The 16,571-nt window shown below is 24.9% G+C and overlaps 1 protein-coding gene across 1 annotated transcript; it reads left to right on the forward strand.

Moving 5' to 3' along the window:
• The first annotated feature begins 5,348 nt into the window (after window positions 1-5,348).
• Window positions 5,349-9,322, forward strand: LOC112599336 (glutathione S-transferase-like). Its single transcript, XM_025346197.1, has 5 exons — window positions 5,349-5,505; window positions 5,606-5,759; window positions 7,980-8,147; window positions 8,238-8,380; window positions 9,060-9,322. The coding sequence occupies exons 2-5, from the start codon at window positions 5,627-5,629 to the stop codon at window positions 9,225-9,227; spliced, it is 612 nt and encodes a 203-aa protein (XP_025201982.1). The 5' UTR covers window positions 5,349-5,505; window positions 5,606-5,626; the 3' UTR covers window positions 9,228-9,322.
• The last annotated feature ends 7,249 nt before the right edge of the window (window positions 9,323-16,571 follow it).

The following is a 16,571-nucleotide window of genomic DNA, read 5'->3' on the forward strand; positions in this document are numbered from 1 at the left end:
ATATACCTATACACAACGGCTGTAAGAACATACTTAGCGGGTTATTTAACAATCTCTCGTACATCTGATAAACACATAATAATCGAAAACTTGAAGTTCCAATTAAAAAGGGAAAACCACATTCGACCTTATACTTCATAGTATACTTAACAATGAAGATATAGAAGAACAGTGCCGAGGGTAAGCATAAAACGAGAACTACTACGAGTGGTCCAAGATACTATATAACTACCAGTGAAATTTAACTGCAAAACAAACTTGCAACATTTCTCAAATCTTCAACAGTTAACCGAAAAATTTAGAGATCCAGGATTCAATATAGACGCCAGAAACTATGAGGCGGTTATTTACTCAATATTCCCCCAGACGAACTTACCAGACAGAAATAGTTTCGGCATTCCGAGAGGGGGGAGGGAAGACTAAGAGACAGCGACTATACATTTCCGACAGCGAACGAGCTCGGCAACGATGACCGGAAAAGACACCGATATGAAGCCACTTTTAAGTCATAAGTACTAGGCAGCAGTAATCGACGAATTCGCCCTTTTCAACCAGCCAAAGGCTTCGATTCACTTGGCCAGTTGACCAGTACTGCTCGAAAAGAATTAGCGAGAAAGACCGGGAAAACACACTCCGAACGCAGAACGACGTATAATATGATAGCCATGCGTAATGGCATCGTACGACGACAGTCTCCGCGACTGTCGTTGGCAACGACAGATAACGAAAGACAAAATATTTATATTTTTTGTTATAATTTATAATTATGTTATGAAACAAAAATCAGGAGACTTTGTTCTCACCATATTCGTTGAGAATTAAACAGTTGCAAAGTTTTATTATCAAACAAAAAACTACTGAACTTAATCCTGAACTAACATTATAAATTGAACTATAAAATACAAGTGATCCGAGTATTCCACTCAAGGGAAAGCTAAATAGTAAATACCACTGGGGTTCGTTTAGTCGTTCTTATAATGGAAAAATGTATTTATAAAAAAAAAAAATTTTAATTACTTCTATTAATAACAATAATAACTAACTTTTATGGCCTGGGTTTATCGCAGTTTATTAAAACATAATATATAAACACGATGATATTACTCAAGTAGATACATGTTTTATGTATTCAACACAAACGCTGCTTAATGATGGTAATACAATTTACGTAATGATATGTAATAAATGTGTAATTATACATTAATATTTATATATATCTATACATTATATTATGCAGTCATAGTTACTTATCACTTATCAGTTGTATCAATTACTCCTTATTCGGGTCGAACGGCAATTATTATTTTAATTTTATCAAACGTACGGCTATTAGAATAATTTGTTTATTTTTTTTTAATTAATTAATTAAACACTAAAATTTGGTGATAAATTAAATGCCCTTTTTTATTTGATGAATTATTTATTGATTTTTAATTTAGTCACATTTATTAGTTATTACACTTTTGAGCTTGGCGATTGACGACGAATTGGTCGCAGTTGTCCGTACGTTTAAGTTTTAAAATAGGTGCAACGATCCGATTTGAAACGCTCTGCTTGTGTACTTATTTTTTAATGGCCAATAATTATTAAAGCGCCTTTATATAAAATGATAAAATATAATTAGTATAATAACATATTCCATTATAGTATATATGTATAATAATTAATATATTTTTGTTATACCTATTCAATAATAGTGGTACATAACATATTAATCTTTTTTATAATTTTTATTTATGACCAATTAATTATTATAATATTTTTTTTTTATTTAATTAATTATAATAAAATAACTAATATTGTTATTCTTTGTTTTTAAAAATGTATTTTCTTTCAAATTTTCTTAACTTAAAACATTTATGAAAAATGTACTTAATATACATTTTTAGATTCTTAGTAGAGTGAAGAATGTAATGATATCATGATGCGCGTTCTTTTGTATATGAGTACATGATAAGTTGTCGATAAAATGGTTCAATTTTCAAAAATGGGGGTGGTTTTGAATATAAAATTGGATCTAGTATGTACTTTAAAGAGGTCAAACTTAAAAATTCTAAGTACACATTTTGAACAACTGGGAAAAACAAATAAAAAATTAAGGATAAAAAGAAATTTTACGCAAATCCTATTTTTGATAAAATTGACTTTGTTTTTTTTTTTTTTTTTTTGTAACTCGAAAACGAAAAAACTAGATATTTGAAATTTTTGCTAAATGTTAATATTATAATTTTTATTTTACGATAACATTTTCATTTTTTTAAAATTTTTTTTTATAAAAGTCAATAAAAAGTATTTACCGACTAAAAATACTTGGATATTTATTAAAAGAATTCAGAAAAGATATTCTCATATCTATAAAAAAAATATTAAAAACGCATAGCAACAATTTTTTTGTATGCATTTCAAGTTAGAATTTTGACGTAATCGTCAAAATCGCAAAATTTGCAAACTAATTTGTAGCTGAAAATCCATAAAAACTTTTCTTTTTGTATCTAAATAGTATATACGATTTCTCATAAATAGTTCATATTGAAATCATACAATCTAAAAATATAAAAACAATTATTTGTCATAGACATTTTAAATTCCAATTTGGACAAAGTTACTTACGTATTTAAACAATAAATAACGATATTATATTAATAATTTTGTTATACTTTTAAAAAATTATTCGTGGAAACTTAATTAAACACTATTATAAACTTAACATTACGCAATAACATTTTTGATTTTTTTTTTAAATAATATTTATTATACTAATTAGGTACTATAAATCTATTTTTATTGTTTTACAGTATTTACAGAAAGATGTTATTTAATTTTGAGTTAATTAAGTTGTACTTTACCTAATACTTAATCGTTGGTATAATTATATATTATTATAACAATAGTTAAGTTCTTATAATATAATTAAATGCAATATTTTCAAAAAAAAATTAAATCAACCTACTATAATACTAATAGTGAGATAAATAAGAAAAATAGGAATGAATTATTGTTAACATTAAATATTTTTGGTTAGGTTAGGATTAACAAAAGAAAAAGGTTATTATTATGGTACGGTGGTGGTATGGATACGTGAACATTTTCCAATTGTGTTGGTGATATGCGGATATAAAAAGATTGAGAACTGTTGCAATATTTAAGGTATAGAGTATAACTTTATACGAGTTTAAATACAAATATATAGTGTACCTGTATAATTACGTGTATAACTCAAACATAAACAAGTGCAATAGTTTAATTTAGCTTCTTATTCTAAAATTATTTATTTATATTTATTTAAAAATAGTTATTACATTGTCTATTATATTGAAAATTTCCTATTTGTTTCCTGATTTGTAACACTTTTGGTGTTCATATTACATTCATTGAAATTGATTATTCACAAAATCCGTCCAATAATTGTTATTGTTGTTTATAAATTATAATATAAATAAGTGAAAAAGTAGGTATTTTCTTATTTTTTTTAATACAATAATACGTTATAGTAAATATTGTAATATAGTGTAATATCACAAGCACAAGACGACGCATAATTGCGGAAATAAAAACGTTATCGATAAATGTAAATCAGATGATATTCAATGTATTATTATAATGAACTCTTTATTAGTATTATAATATCCAAAGTAGAAATATATTTATGAACATAAATTTTATGGTCTTTAAATAAATCGTATCAATGTTAATTTTAATAGTAGTTACCAAGTCATTATGTTATTGCGTGCTCGGCGGTCACACATGTATATGCATGTCTGGGTTAATTTTGATAAATTAAAATAATTATTTCGTACCCTGTAGCTTTGGTTAATTACCTACTTGAAAAAATTACAATTATTCGTTACATTTTCAAAATTTTTCATTACATGTTTATTTTTAAGTATAAATAAAATTACTTTACTTTTCAAACAAAACTGTAACGCGACTCTGTAGTTGTGGTCAACGGTAATATTAATTTTTAGATTTTTATCATTCATCGTATGACGTATGGGCTCATGAAATTTAAGGTTTCGTTCCTTGAAAATTCGTTATGTAAATACGCGTAGTTAAGCTTTGCTATTTTGTATCATTGAAAAAAATTAAGAAGTTTTTAATCCAGAGTAACTATTTAAAATAAATATATAGGAACTAAAAAAACGGAAGTAAAATTACTAGAACCTAAAGCTTAATTTTAAAATTTTGAATTCTTTATTTCCTATTTATAGGATTGTAGTACCTAAATGATTTTTTGATTTCTTGTATTTTAATACTACTGAATAAATTTCTTTTTTTTTTATTTAAAAGAATATTTACAATGTATTTCTACAATAATAAGCATGATGACAAAATTAATTAGAATAAAAAAATTAACATTTAATGTAGTGTTAATGAAAAAATCAAATTAAAATACATTTACTTCAGAAGTCCAGAACATAGAAAAAAGGCTAAAACAAATTCAAATATTATTTAAAAAATTAAAATCGGACTTCTTTATTATTATTTTTTTTATTATTGTTTTAAACGAATGAAAGAACAGGCAGCATTATTTAATAGTTTTAAAGCTATAATACTCTTACACTTCTCATGGTCACCTCACTCATAACTTCTGAGTCCTCGTTACATTAAGTTAGAGGTTACCGAAGGGTTGGTTGAATTAATGATTCTATATCGTAGATACGAGATACCTAATTATAGCCAATAGGTATGCCAACGATCTACCTATAAGCTGTAGTTACATATATTGGTAAAACGACCTTGTAATTTGTACATCATATTGCATCAGGTCTATAAAAATATAAGATTTGATATTCAATTATTATTCATTATTACATATTCTGTGGTAAATTATTTAGATGCACGATAATTTTTCGTTGAAAATTAATAAAAACGTGTAGATTTGATTGTAGTTTTATAACAGTTTAAAAGACTAAAGATTTGAACGCAAATTTTTGTACGCCGAGCACAGGTTGTAATAATGCTTTACCATTTTGGCAACACTGAAATAACGCATTCCTCCTATTTAATGCGTGCGATTAAACGGTCACGGACGAAATACCATCAATAATGTATTATAATTATTGTAATTACACGTTATTATTGTTATCGTTGACGTTATTATAATAATATACTGGGAAATGGGAATAGGAGAATAGGCGATGTGATCATTATCGTTGCAATTTTCACGAATAGGCGTGGAATGTGAATCTACTTGATCATGAGCGCCACCGTCGCACCGTCATGCGTCACAACTCGCCTAAAGATAATAAACAACAAACCGAACCCATCCACTATAATCCCCCCCCCCACACTAAGATACCAGAAAAACGACCTCGAGACGAGTTATTTTGTATTATATTTATTAATTTTACTTGGTACCTATCATTCGCTGATTCACCGCTAGTGCTCAGTGCTTACCAATTATTTGTTAGTTGATGTCGTTGATGGTCGACTGTGCTCTGTGTACTATTGATCTGGTTAACAATCACCGGAGGAATTTCGTTAATAAATTGTTTATATTCTTAGGTATCTATTTTTATTAATACATATTCAGTTGGATATTACATAAAAAGAATATCTAATAATCATAATTCGTTAACAATGTTTAACTATTATTTTTGTTTAGTATAACAAATTTTTTTCGAAAATGTCGTCTTACAAAGTCACGTATTTCAACGTCACTGCTTTGGCAGAACCCATCAGATTTCTTCTGTCCTATTTAAACATCGATTTCGAAGATTTTCGTTTTGAACGCGAACAATGGCCTGCACTCAAACCAAGTAAGTTTTTATTAAAGATTAATTGAAGTTACCTTAATATCTTTCACTGTAAGTTATTTCACAGCACTTAATAGTATAGTATGGTGCTTAAATACTTTATTAACTTGATCCCTAAATCCTAAATTATTTGTTATTTAAGTAGATACTTGTTTCAAATTTTAGATACAATAGTTGGTATTATAGACTAGTACAGAGGTTCTCAAACTTTTCAGCGCAGCCTCCCCCCCCTTTTAGTTAACCCCAGACCTGCGCCCCCCCCCCCCATAAAAATAATTTTAATAGTCATGTTTAGAGTAAAAAAATGTTAAAAACAAACAACAAATATTGATATTAATATTACAAATTTATTTTAAAATAAAATGTATAATACAATGCAAAACGCGATTATTATTACGGACATTTCACAATTTTTTTTTATTTTTTCTACCAATGCAATGTTGATTTTTAAAATTGTCTTGCGCCCCCCTCTCCGGAAGGTCGCGCCCTACACTTTGAGAACCTCTGGACTAGTAAACTAAGTTTATGAGTTTAGCATTAATTCCAATCTGTTTAATTGTTCGATAACATATTCGTAAATAGAAATTTTAATAAAACTGTAATTTATTTCATGAATCAAATTTTTAGTATTTTTTTCTATTCTCTTTTATCAAACATTTACTTTCATGTTTTATTTTAGTTATCAGGTATTTAAAATTGTTTTTATTAACTAAATAGAATTTATTTACTTAGCATAAAATATACATAGATATTAGGGATAAAATGTTTTACCTAAATAATATTTTACTCATTAAAATACACAATGCATATAATAACTAAAACGTGTTAAAATTTTTTTTTAAAGGATTTATTTTTATTCATTATTTATCAAATCTTTAATTGATTTTAGGTTTTAACTTGTTTTATATCAATCAATTTAATTTATAACTTTTATGTACCTAATATCTTATTGATAAATAAATAATTTACATAATATGCTAACCATGCACATATCTATTTCAGTTTAACAAGAAAATATCTAAATTAATTATCTAATAAATTTTTATATAATCAACTTACTCTTTCAGTACTCATATCTAGGTACTTGGGAGGGAGCTTTAATAACCATTAATCTAAAAATTTTAATATTAATTGAACTATCAAATATTTATTAAATTTGGTAGTATTATTTATTTTATTTATTTATTTATATATATTAATGCCCTTTCGGGCAGTGTATACAAGTGATACTGTATAACATAGAAGATTTATAGTAATAATTATAGAATTATAAAATATATGGAATCGTGAAAAAAAATATTAAATTTCAATTTCAATATTTATACAATTGGTACTTATCAGTTATTTATCTGAAACGTAGATATAAACGGTATAGTTTATAAATTCATTGCTAGAAGACTGGTACATGAAAAGTAGTTGTGGATTGAGTATCAAAGGTAAGAACTTGCCAGCTTACTTTTTCAAGTATTTCAGGGCATCTACTACTTTCAAGGTATTACTTTAATTTATAAAGAATTTAATGTGAATGATTTTCATGCTTTAGACTTCAAATTTTACGATTAACTTGTTGATTTATTTATTATTTAATTTATAGTTGGTTATACTTGTGCAAAAATTATAATTAAATTCATGGTATTTTTATTTATTTTAATTAATATTAGTACAATGGTTCTCAAACTTGTTTATGTTCACGGAACATTTATTATAACTATACAGTTTGATGGAACACTATAGAAAAAAATGATAAGAAGCAAACAAAAAAAATGTATTTATTAAAAATTTAATAGAATCATAAAAGTCTATATTCTAAGAATAGATTGTGTATTAAAATATAAAATACAATATATTTGACAAAAAATTTGTCGTAAATAAAATAATATAATATGTATCAATGATATGGTGAAAATATTATCCTGGTGTATTTTTTTGAACACTGTTTCTATCATAGATGTATAATACTTATATTTATATGCATCAAACCTATAAAACATATTATTATTATTGATTTGTAGTAAATTAAAATAGTTTTATAAGCAAAGTTGGGTAAGCATAAATCCCTAATTATGTATCTGATAATATTTGTACACGAGTTGTTTACTATCTGTAATATATTATACTATAGTTTTGATGTGTTATTACTGTTTATATTTGTGTAACTCTAGATAATATATTCTTAATTTATTAGTTAAATATTAAGTGTCATGTTGATTTTATTTGTTTTAGCCATGCCATTTGGCAAAGTGCCAACATTGGAAATCGATGGGAAAGTATTAAATCAATCGACTGCAATTACTCGTTATTTATCTAAAAAAGCTGGATTAGCTGGTAGTGACGATTGGGAATCTTTGTTGATTGATATCGCTGTTGATAATATTCACGATTTACGACAAGGTAAATATTACCAAGAAGTCATTATTAATAATAATAAATATTATTTATCAATGGTATTATAATATATATATGACTATATTATTTTAATAGCAATAGCATTATATGCATACGATTCAAATGAAGCAAGTAAAGAAGCAAGATATGCACCATTGATCAATGAAACAATACCGTTTTATATGAATAAATTTGAAAAAAGTGTTGAAGAAAATAATGGATACTTTGTAAATGGAAAGGTACTTTTGCTTATTCATTAAATATATTTATAATTCCTCCAAAAACTAAATAGAATTTGTTTATGAAAACATTTAATACAACTCAAATTTAAGATCAACTCTCTTTAAATATTATTTGTTAATTAAAACAAGCGTCTTTTGTTTCTTATTTGATGACATAGTGATACAGATTTTCCTAATAATTGTCATTCTTGATATCTACTTTTATTTTTCTATTTCTTATTTCTGAAACTTCAATGCACGAATAAAAAAATTGAACGATAATTATATATGTTAACTTTTATAAAATATTTTATAAATTGTTATTGATCAGTACCTACTTGTATGTTTTAGGTAGGGTCTTTAGGTTTTTAATGTTTATGCTTAAATATAATAATAAAAACTGTGTTAAACATTAATCTTTGGTCACATTATTGATAGGTTTATGATTTTTTTTTTTTTTTTGGTTTTAAGACTACTTAAATTGTACGACTTTGTATCCACACAGTCTGACGTTTGTGATTATATTGTTTTATCTACTTGGTTAGTTATTTATATTTTCTTCTTTAATTTAAGTATTGTCATTTTTTTTTTGTTTTTGTAATAATTAAAATTTTAATTAATAATAAAACAAATTCCTAAACATATAAACGTATATAAATGAAGTATTTTATCTTAATCATGATATTTTTTTTTTCAGTTGTCATGGGCTGATTTATTTTTTGTAGCTATTTTAGACTACATGAATTTTATGGCAAAAATTGACTTATTAGAGGGTCGTCCAAATTTGAAGGCACTGAAAGAAAAAGTGTTAGAAGTACCTCAAATTAAGGCATGGGTTGCTAAACGACCAACAAATAATCCTTAAATATCAAACAGCATCAAGCAACACATTATAATAAGATGATTATATTTATTTTAAAATTAATAATACTTCATACAGATGAAATTTATTTTTACACATTTTTAATTATATAACATATTAATTTTTTTGTGTTTTGAAAACAAAGCACTTTTTAAAAGTTTTATGAAAGTTAATTAGTATACACTATATAAGTTTGTAATTTCTGTTTTATACTATATGCTTGTTAAAAACTTGGTGTTTTTTTTTTCTAAGATTCTAAGTGAAATGGAAAGTGTATTTTTATTTTTATGTCATCACTTTATGGGGCAAGTAGAATGCAAAGATCTACTTGATATTTTTAAAGTCAAAAGTAAAAAAATTCTTTCATTTCAAAATAACTGAAAATCCCTTCAAGTTCCACATATACCTGAAAACTCAAAGAAAAATCTGGAATTTTTAAATGAAACTAGAATTTGAAAAATCATTTTATTTTTTTGTTTTAGTGTAATTTTTATAACAAATAATCATAGATACTTGGAATTTTCACTAAATATTTATGTTGGTATTTCCAATAAATAGTAAAATAATCTATATATTTTGGACCATTTATTGATGTTTTAATTTTCAAATTTTTTTACTTCAATGAATTGTTTGCTGTGCCAGAAATTTAAAACAAGATTATTTTAAGTTTACTATCTAATGTTAAAAAATTAAAGAACAGAATAGTCACATTTTCAATAACAATCTCAGCATGCTGATTCCAGTTCAGTTTAGTGTATAATATATTTGTATAGTAAAGTATATTCAGTGAAAGTATATATTTATGTATAATGTTATTGATAACATAAAAATATTATTTTTTCTAAATGTTTTTCACACATTACAATATTAAGTCTATCAGCTTATATCATGAATAATTATGTACCTACAATAGCATGTTAAACTCTTAATTTGAGTATACATAACAATTTGTAAAAGTATAATTAAATTAATTTTTTTATTAAAATTGACGCTAACTGACTTTTTTTAAATACAACATATTAATATACAGTGAAACTTCTATAAGTTGAAATTCAAGGAAAATGCAATTTTTTTGAATTATCAAGGTTTCAGAAAATAAATTAAACTTTAAAGAGTTTTAAATGTATTATCATATTTTATTTTTGTTGCAAATTTATAAAAATAATTTTTGGTATTATTTTGAGTTAGGTTCTTACACCTAATATTGTCAATAGTATTTTCTACCTCATAAATCAAAATTTACTTCATCATCCACATCACTAGAATGTTCGGCAAATGTCCTAAGCAATGTGAGAGCAGTTTTTGCTTGTTTTACTGAAACATGAGGTACGTACTGTCTCAAATGACTTTTCGTGCCATTTTTTAAAATTTTCAAGCCAATCATTACTGTCTTTAAATTTTTCGTGGCTTAATGATTTTTAAAATTCTTCTGATTTTTTAGAATAGAACCACAGATCCGCAGATACTGATAAATAGTATTGGATAATTTAATGACACTGGTAAATAGAATTAACATTTAATTGTAAGAACCACCAATCACTAATCATCTATATTCAAAATGTGGAATTTTCGAGTTATCTATAGTTTTTTTCGAGTTATCGAAGTTTTCACCTAGGAACGAAATGTATTTTGACTTATTAAGGTTTTCGACTTATAAAGGTTCTACTGTAATAACTTCAGTTAAGACTAAGTTTGATTATAAGAGTAAGTAATGATATGAATCGTTTAAATGATGAATAAAAAATGTACCTCCATATTAAAAATGTTAAAGATAGTTTACATTACGCATCATTTTTGGAAGTGAAGGATTCTTGGAAAAGTTAGACTTACTGTTGGGAGATAAAAAGAACACTGACGAATAGCAGTATTGGGAAAACGAAAATCAAATAATTCAAAAAGCCTTGGAGCGTTGACTTGGCACTTGATTAGACCTAGAATGAAGTTGGTACTAAATTTATCACGCCTAGCTGAAAAGGATCTAAGTTAAAGGGTTTGACTAGTAGGTAAATTATTATGTTTTAAGATGAGAAATTGAGGTCAAAACCAGCGAAGCTCTTAAAACAAATCTGTATACCCGTTTAATCCGGTAATGTTGGCGGTGGATTATTCATATAAATTTGTGATATAAGGATATTATTGGAATAATAATATATTAACGATATTGTGTACGTGTGTCGGTTAAAAAAAAAAGATCATAGATAAGTGGTTACATAAAACACTGTTAGGTACCCCGTAATTATGACGGTGATGGTAAAGGTGCCATAAAAATAGATATGATGTTACTTTTAAATTTTAAACATAATTTTGTACAATTGAATCTGGTAAAATGAATTGTTAGATACTCAGTATATTGATATAAACTGCTAATAGTTATTAATTATTTGTAAATTTTTAATTCAATTACCTATCTACTATATTTTGCTATGGACACTAAAACCTTTTGTTAATTATTTCATTCCATTAACTTAGACTAAAATTTAATTCTGTTGTCTTGGACGTATACTAATGTTCTTCATTAAGATAGGTACATTAATTGTATGTGTTTACTCGCAATGTAATTTTTTTTTGATTCAAAATCGATATTTATCAATGAACTATTTATAGTTAGTATAATTATAATTTATAATACAAAATTTTATTAAAGCTTAAGCTTAGTGGTTGGATAGTATTGGGTACCTATTTAAGTGTTTGTTATTTATCTAAATATGTATGTATGTATGTATATATATAATATAATACATTGTATTATATTTATGTAGTGAGATATTTATAAATGTTTATATATTTCTATTTTTAACATAAACGTTTATAAGTTAGTTAAATTGCATATTTATAGTTATATTTTAATAATTACTAGGTACCTATTTAATATATATGATTCGTTTTTGATAATATAATTTTTACATTATTAATATTTATTTTACTGTATTGTCGATAGAACAACATTACTAATAAAAATATAAATTTAAAACAATAAAACCTTAGTAGTATACACTGACAGATGGTTTCTATTTAAAACCGTTTACGCCGCATTCAATGATTTATTATTGAATTGTAATGTAACACATCTATTACAGTTGCTAATTCAATGACGCGATAAACTAGATTTATCTGCAATATAGCTAAACAAAAACCTCTGTTTATTAAAATATTGTTTCAAAAACAAGCACACTCGAATGTATTTAAACTTAACTATAAGTTAGTTTAAACAAGTAATAAACTAGTTATGTAAATACAAATACGTCTATACTATTCATAATTATAAAAATAATTATTACCTAACCAGTTTTTTATTATCAACTCTAATAAAGTGTTCTCGAATTATAATTTTATTATGACATGATTTTTATACATTTTGTTTAATTCAAACATTTTTCATGGACTGCTCTCTCATTGTTTTATAGATTTTTCGTTTTAGATATCCCCATAGTTGACTGTATACATGTCTCGGTTACAGGTATATATTTCTATTATACTCTGTTCGCCTAAATAATAATATGGTTACTTCATGCGTACGGCTGGTGCCGAGGAGTGGTGAATTGGGTGTTAACATGATGCGATAAGATTTGTGTCTACTATATTTTCTTGGCGAACGGAATAATCGGAGAGAACTAAAAAGTACGTTATAATAATAATTATTTATTTCAACAACAGAATACAGCAGTTATGTATCTATTTTGCCTATACTATACGCCGGGCAACACTATGTTTGCACGAAGTAATTAAAACAATATTATAGTATTTAACAAATGAGTACACGTTATTTTTAACAATATTTTTTTTACGCTAAAAACGATTTTTACCGTAGTCAATAACGTAGACGGCAAGTATTAAATATTTTACAATCGTTTACCACATAATATTTTTGAATATTGTAATATAATAATTAATCGCACTGTCCGAATAATATGAACAATAAGAAGTTTAGAATAAAGATATAAATTCGGCTTCCAAAGATGTAATTTTTTCTGAATGTTTTCAGGCACTGAAATTTTACAGTTATCATATCAATTGCTTTTCGACCCATGTAGTATACATTAGGAATTATTTCTATTTTTTTTTTACGTTTTTTTGTAAAAAAATGTGTATTTTACTTTGTTAAGAATCTTTATTACTGAAAAATTGTAAATCATTCTTTTAGACAACTCGTTCTTATCACTATTTAAGTACTTTTTCTAGTAGATATAATTATCAAATATAAGAAGATAAATTAATTAGAGTAAAACATATAAAAAGAAAATTTGAGAGAAGAACGCAATTTTTAGCTACTATATAGAGTTTATTGGATAAGTTATTGTCGGCCGATTAAAAACATTACTGAAAATTCGTAGTTTAATGTCGCATATATGAAATAATCAGAGACTAATTTTTATAATGGTTATAATTTTAGGTGATATGTTATGATATTAATTAATAAATATAAATTTTACATTAAAAACATTACAATGTTATCAGAAATAAAAAAATATTAAAAAAATGATGATTGAACGAGTAAATTTGACCAGAAATTTAGAATTTTTTTAAATTAACTATAAATTGTTTTGACATTCAATAATTAATTACTCCGAGTAAAAAATATATAGCTAGGTTACGATAAGAGTAGGTACATTTTAAATATGGCCACAAATAGCTACTGACAGTGTTGTAAGACAATCAGTTCTTTTCCAATATTTTTAAATTCAAACCGGAATTAGATGGAATAAGGAGTTTAGTGGTACTGAGAACATTTTTGATTAGATGACAGGGTATGTGCAATGGGCCTTAAGCTTGGTTAAAAAGCCCTTTATTTAACCAATTAAATTTAAAATTAATTAAAACTACGTTCATGATACACCTTCACGATTATTTTGTAGATTTTTTATAATTTTTTCGAAATCAACAAACACATTTACGTATAAAATTCCCTATAAGTACTTAAGTGCTAATTATTTTATATTTTTAATTAATATAGATTTTACAAGAAAGCTGTCGAGTGTTTATACTTAAATATTACATTTAAATATTTAATTGAAAATTCAATACATTAGCAGTTCTACTCGGTACCTTATATTATTATTTTTATTTTTTTGATCGTAAATTTAAACTTTACCATAATTATAAATTGATTATAATTTTCAATCATTAATTTTTGATCTTTATTTTTTAAATATGCAGTTTTTAGAACTTTGAATAATGAAAATAATAAATAATATATTCATTATTTATAGTGACTAACATGTTTTTTATTCTAACAAATAATTATATAAATATTTTTTGAAGTAAAAATAATATTGATAAAATATAATTAATCAGCTTGTATGACGAACAACTTTATTTACAGTTTAATTTTTACAGCATAGATCATAAACATATTTTACTGAATTACCCGATTGTAGTAACGATGTCCAATATAAACTTTCATAATATACTCATTTATTTGTATAGTATTGTAAAAAAATATATCTAATTTGTAAATTTATGTTTTTTTAGCAGAATGATATCTTGTTTATTCTTTTATATTTTTAAAAAATAGTTTAGCTTATGATTTTATCAGCACATAATTTATTGGATTGGTATTTAGAGAGACGTTTATATTGAACACAGATTATCCAAGCGAGTAATACATCGACGGTCAAAATAATGGGCATAGACCAATTGTGCCTAAAACAAAATTTTTTTTTAGGGTCACTGTACCAATTGCGTTCCTTATATTTTAGGGTCAGTATATCAATTGCGCTCCTTGTATTTTAGGGTCAGCGTACCAATTACGCTTGTATTTAAATTTTTCTATCTTCAGCTATGAAAATATTATTGTTCTATCTAATTCCATCAACATCGATATAAACAATCTACACACAAAAATGCTTAAAAATTAAAAACTTATTTATTGATTAATTGATTACTGATTTATGTGACTGATTATAATATATTTTATAACAGTATCAAGAATTTTACAAAATATTATTATTACGCATATTTGATAGTACAAGTATGAATTTGAGTGATAGCAAAAATAAGTTTTCATTATCGTAGGATATTTATCAGCCTAATTGTTTCATTGCACAATATACTCGTAAATTGTACTATATAGGATAACACATTGATGATAACCGTTACTTATGTATTTTTGTTTAGTATTAGTTTGAGTTGTTTGACATTACAATATGGATTGTTTTAAGCAAGCTCTTAATGAAAAAGGTAAACCTTTGTTACTCCATGATGATTTTAAGTTTTGAAAATGTACTAAATCAAAAAATGGAATTAAGTGGAGGTGAACAGCAAAATCGTGTCTTTAAAATTTATTATCTGATTAAAGTAAAACGGTGTTTTTAAAATCTAACTATAATTGATGTGTGTATCCGTTTATTATACAGTTATAATTAACTATTAAGTTTACATTAAGTAGGTATTTTAAAATGTTTTGAGCACAAGTGGTCTATCGACCCTCAAATGTATACAGCGCAATTGGTAAAATAGTAATCTTAAGCGCAATTTGTAAACTCTCGAAACAATTACAATAACCGGTATGATCTACTAGTAAATTTTACATAAAATGTATCATAAAAACAGTAATACTAAATTTAATAATAATATATTAAATATAACTTAACTATCGTGTTATAACACATTATAATATAGTATACATATTAAGGTTTTTAACTATATAGTTTTAAAAAATAAATGAACAATCATAATACATTATTAAATTATAATATGAATATATACTCGTAATAATATTGATCTAGACTAATATTGATTTTGAAATCAATGTATATTGTAAACATACATTTAAATATTAAATACCTAGTGAACGTTTAATAGCTTTTGAGCCATACGTAACATATTTGAATGTTTTTCTGAATAAATTTGTTTTTCCCAATTATAATTTCTTATAGTACATTTTTAAATACTAAATAATATTACTTAATATTCAATATTCATAATACTCTATGTTATTATTACAACAGCTTACAACAAGTATCATTTTACATAATTCGGTGATAGTTGGTGCTTCGAGGTTGTACAGGGAATATATTAACTAATATTTTTATATTAGATATTTTTATGTATTCACAAATATACAATTGTGTACGAAATAATATAATGAATCTTATAAAATAAAAATATGTAATGATAACATTAATGGAAGGTCATTATTATAAAGACAACAATTGGTATAGGATTAATAAACGATAATTTATTATACACTTTAAAATTGTTACCTACTTTTATATATTATTAAGAAAGTAGTATTATATAATAATAAAAATATATAAGGTAACTAAATCAGAGACTGATAGTATTTTATGTTTATTTAATCCATTCAGTATTGAAATATTATAAAAATGTATGATTTAAAATTTTTAA

This window comes from Melanaphis sacchari, unplaced genomic scaffold (genome assembly GCF_002803265.2).
Source record: "Melanaphis sacchari strain LSU unplaced genomic scaffold, SCAv2.0 Contig50_pilon_pilon, whole genome shotgun sequence".
In the NCBI taxonomy this organism is placed as follows: domain Eukaryota; kingdom Metazoa; phylum Arthropoda; class Insecta; order Hemiptera; family Aphididae; genus Melanaphis; species Melanaphis sacchari.

What these genes read in the sequence shown, in the direction of transcription:
- LOC112599336 (XM_025346197.1), top strand. Translation starts at nt 5,627, where the DNA reads ATGTCGTCTTACAAAGTCACGTATTTCAACGTCACTGCTTTGGCAGAA. An exon ending in ATGGCCTGCACTCAAACCAA is followed by an intron (nt 5,760 to 7,979) that starts GTAAGTTTTTAT and finishes TATTTGTTTTAG; the next exon opens with CCATGCCATTTGGCAAAGTG. An exon ending in TATTCACGATTTACGACAAG is followed by an intron (nt 8,148 to 8,237) that starts GTAAATATTACC and finishes TTATTTTAATAG; the next exon opens with CAATAGCATTATATGCATAC.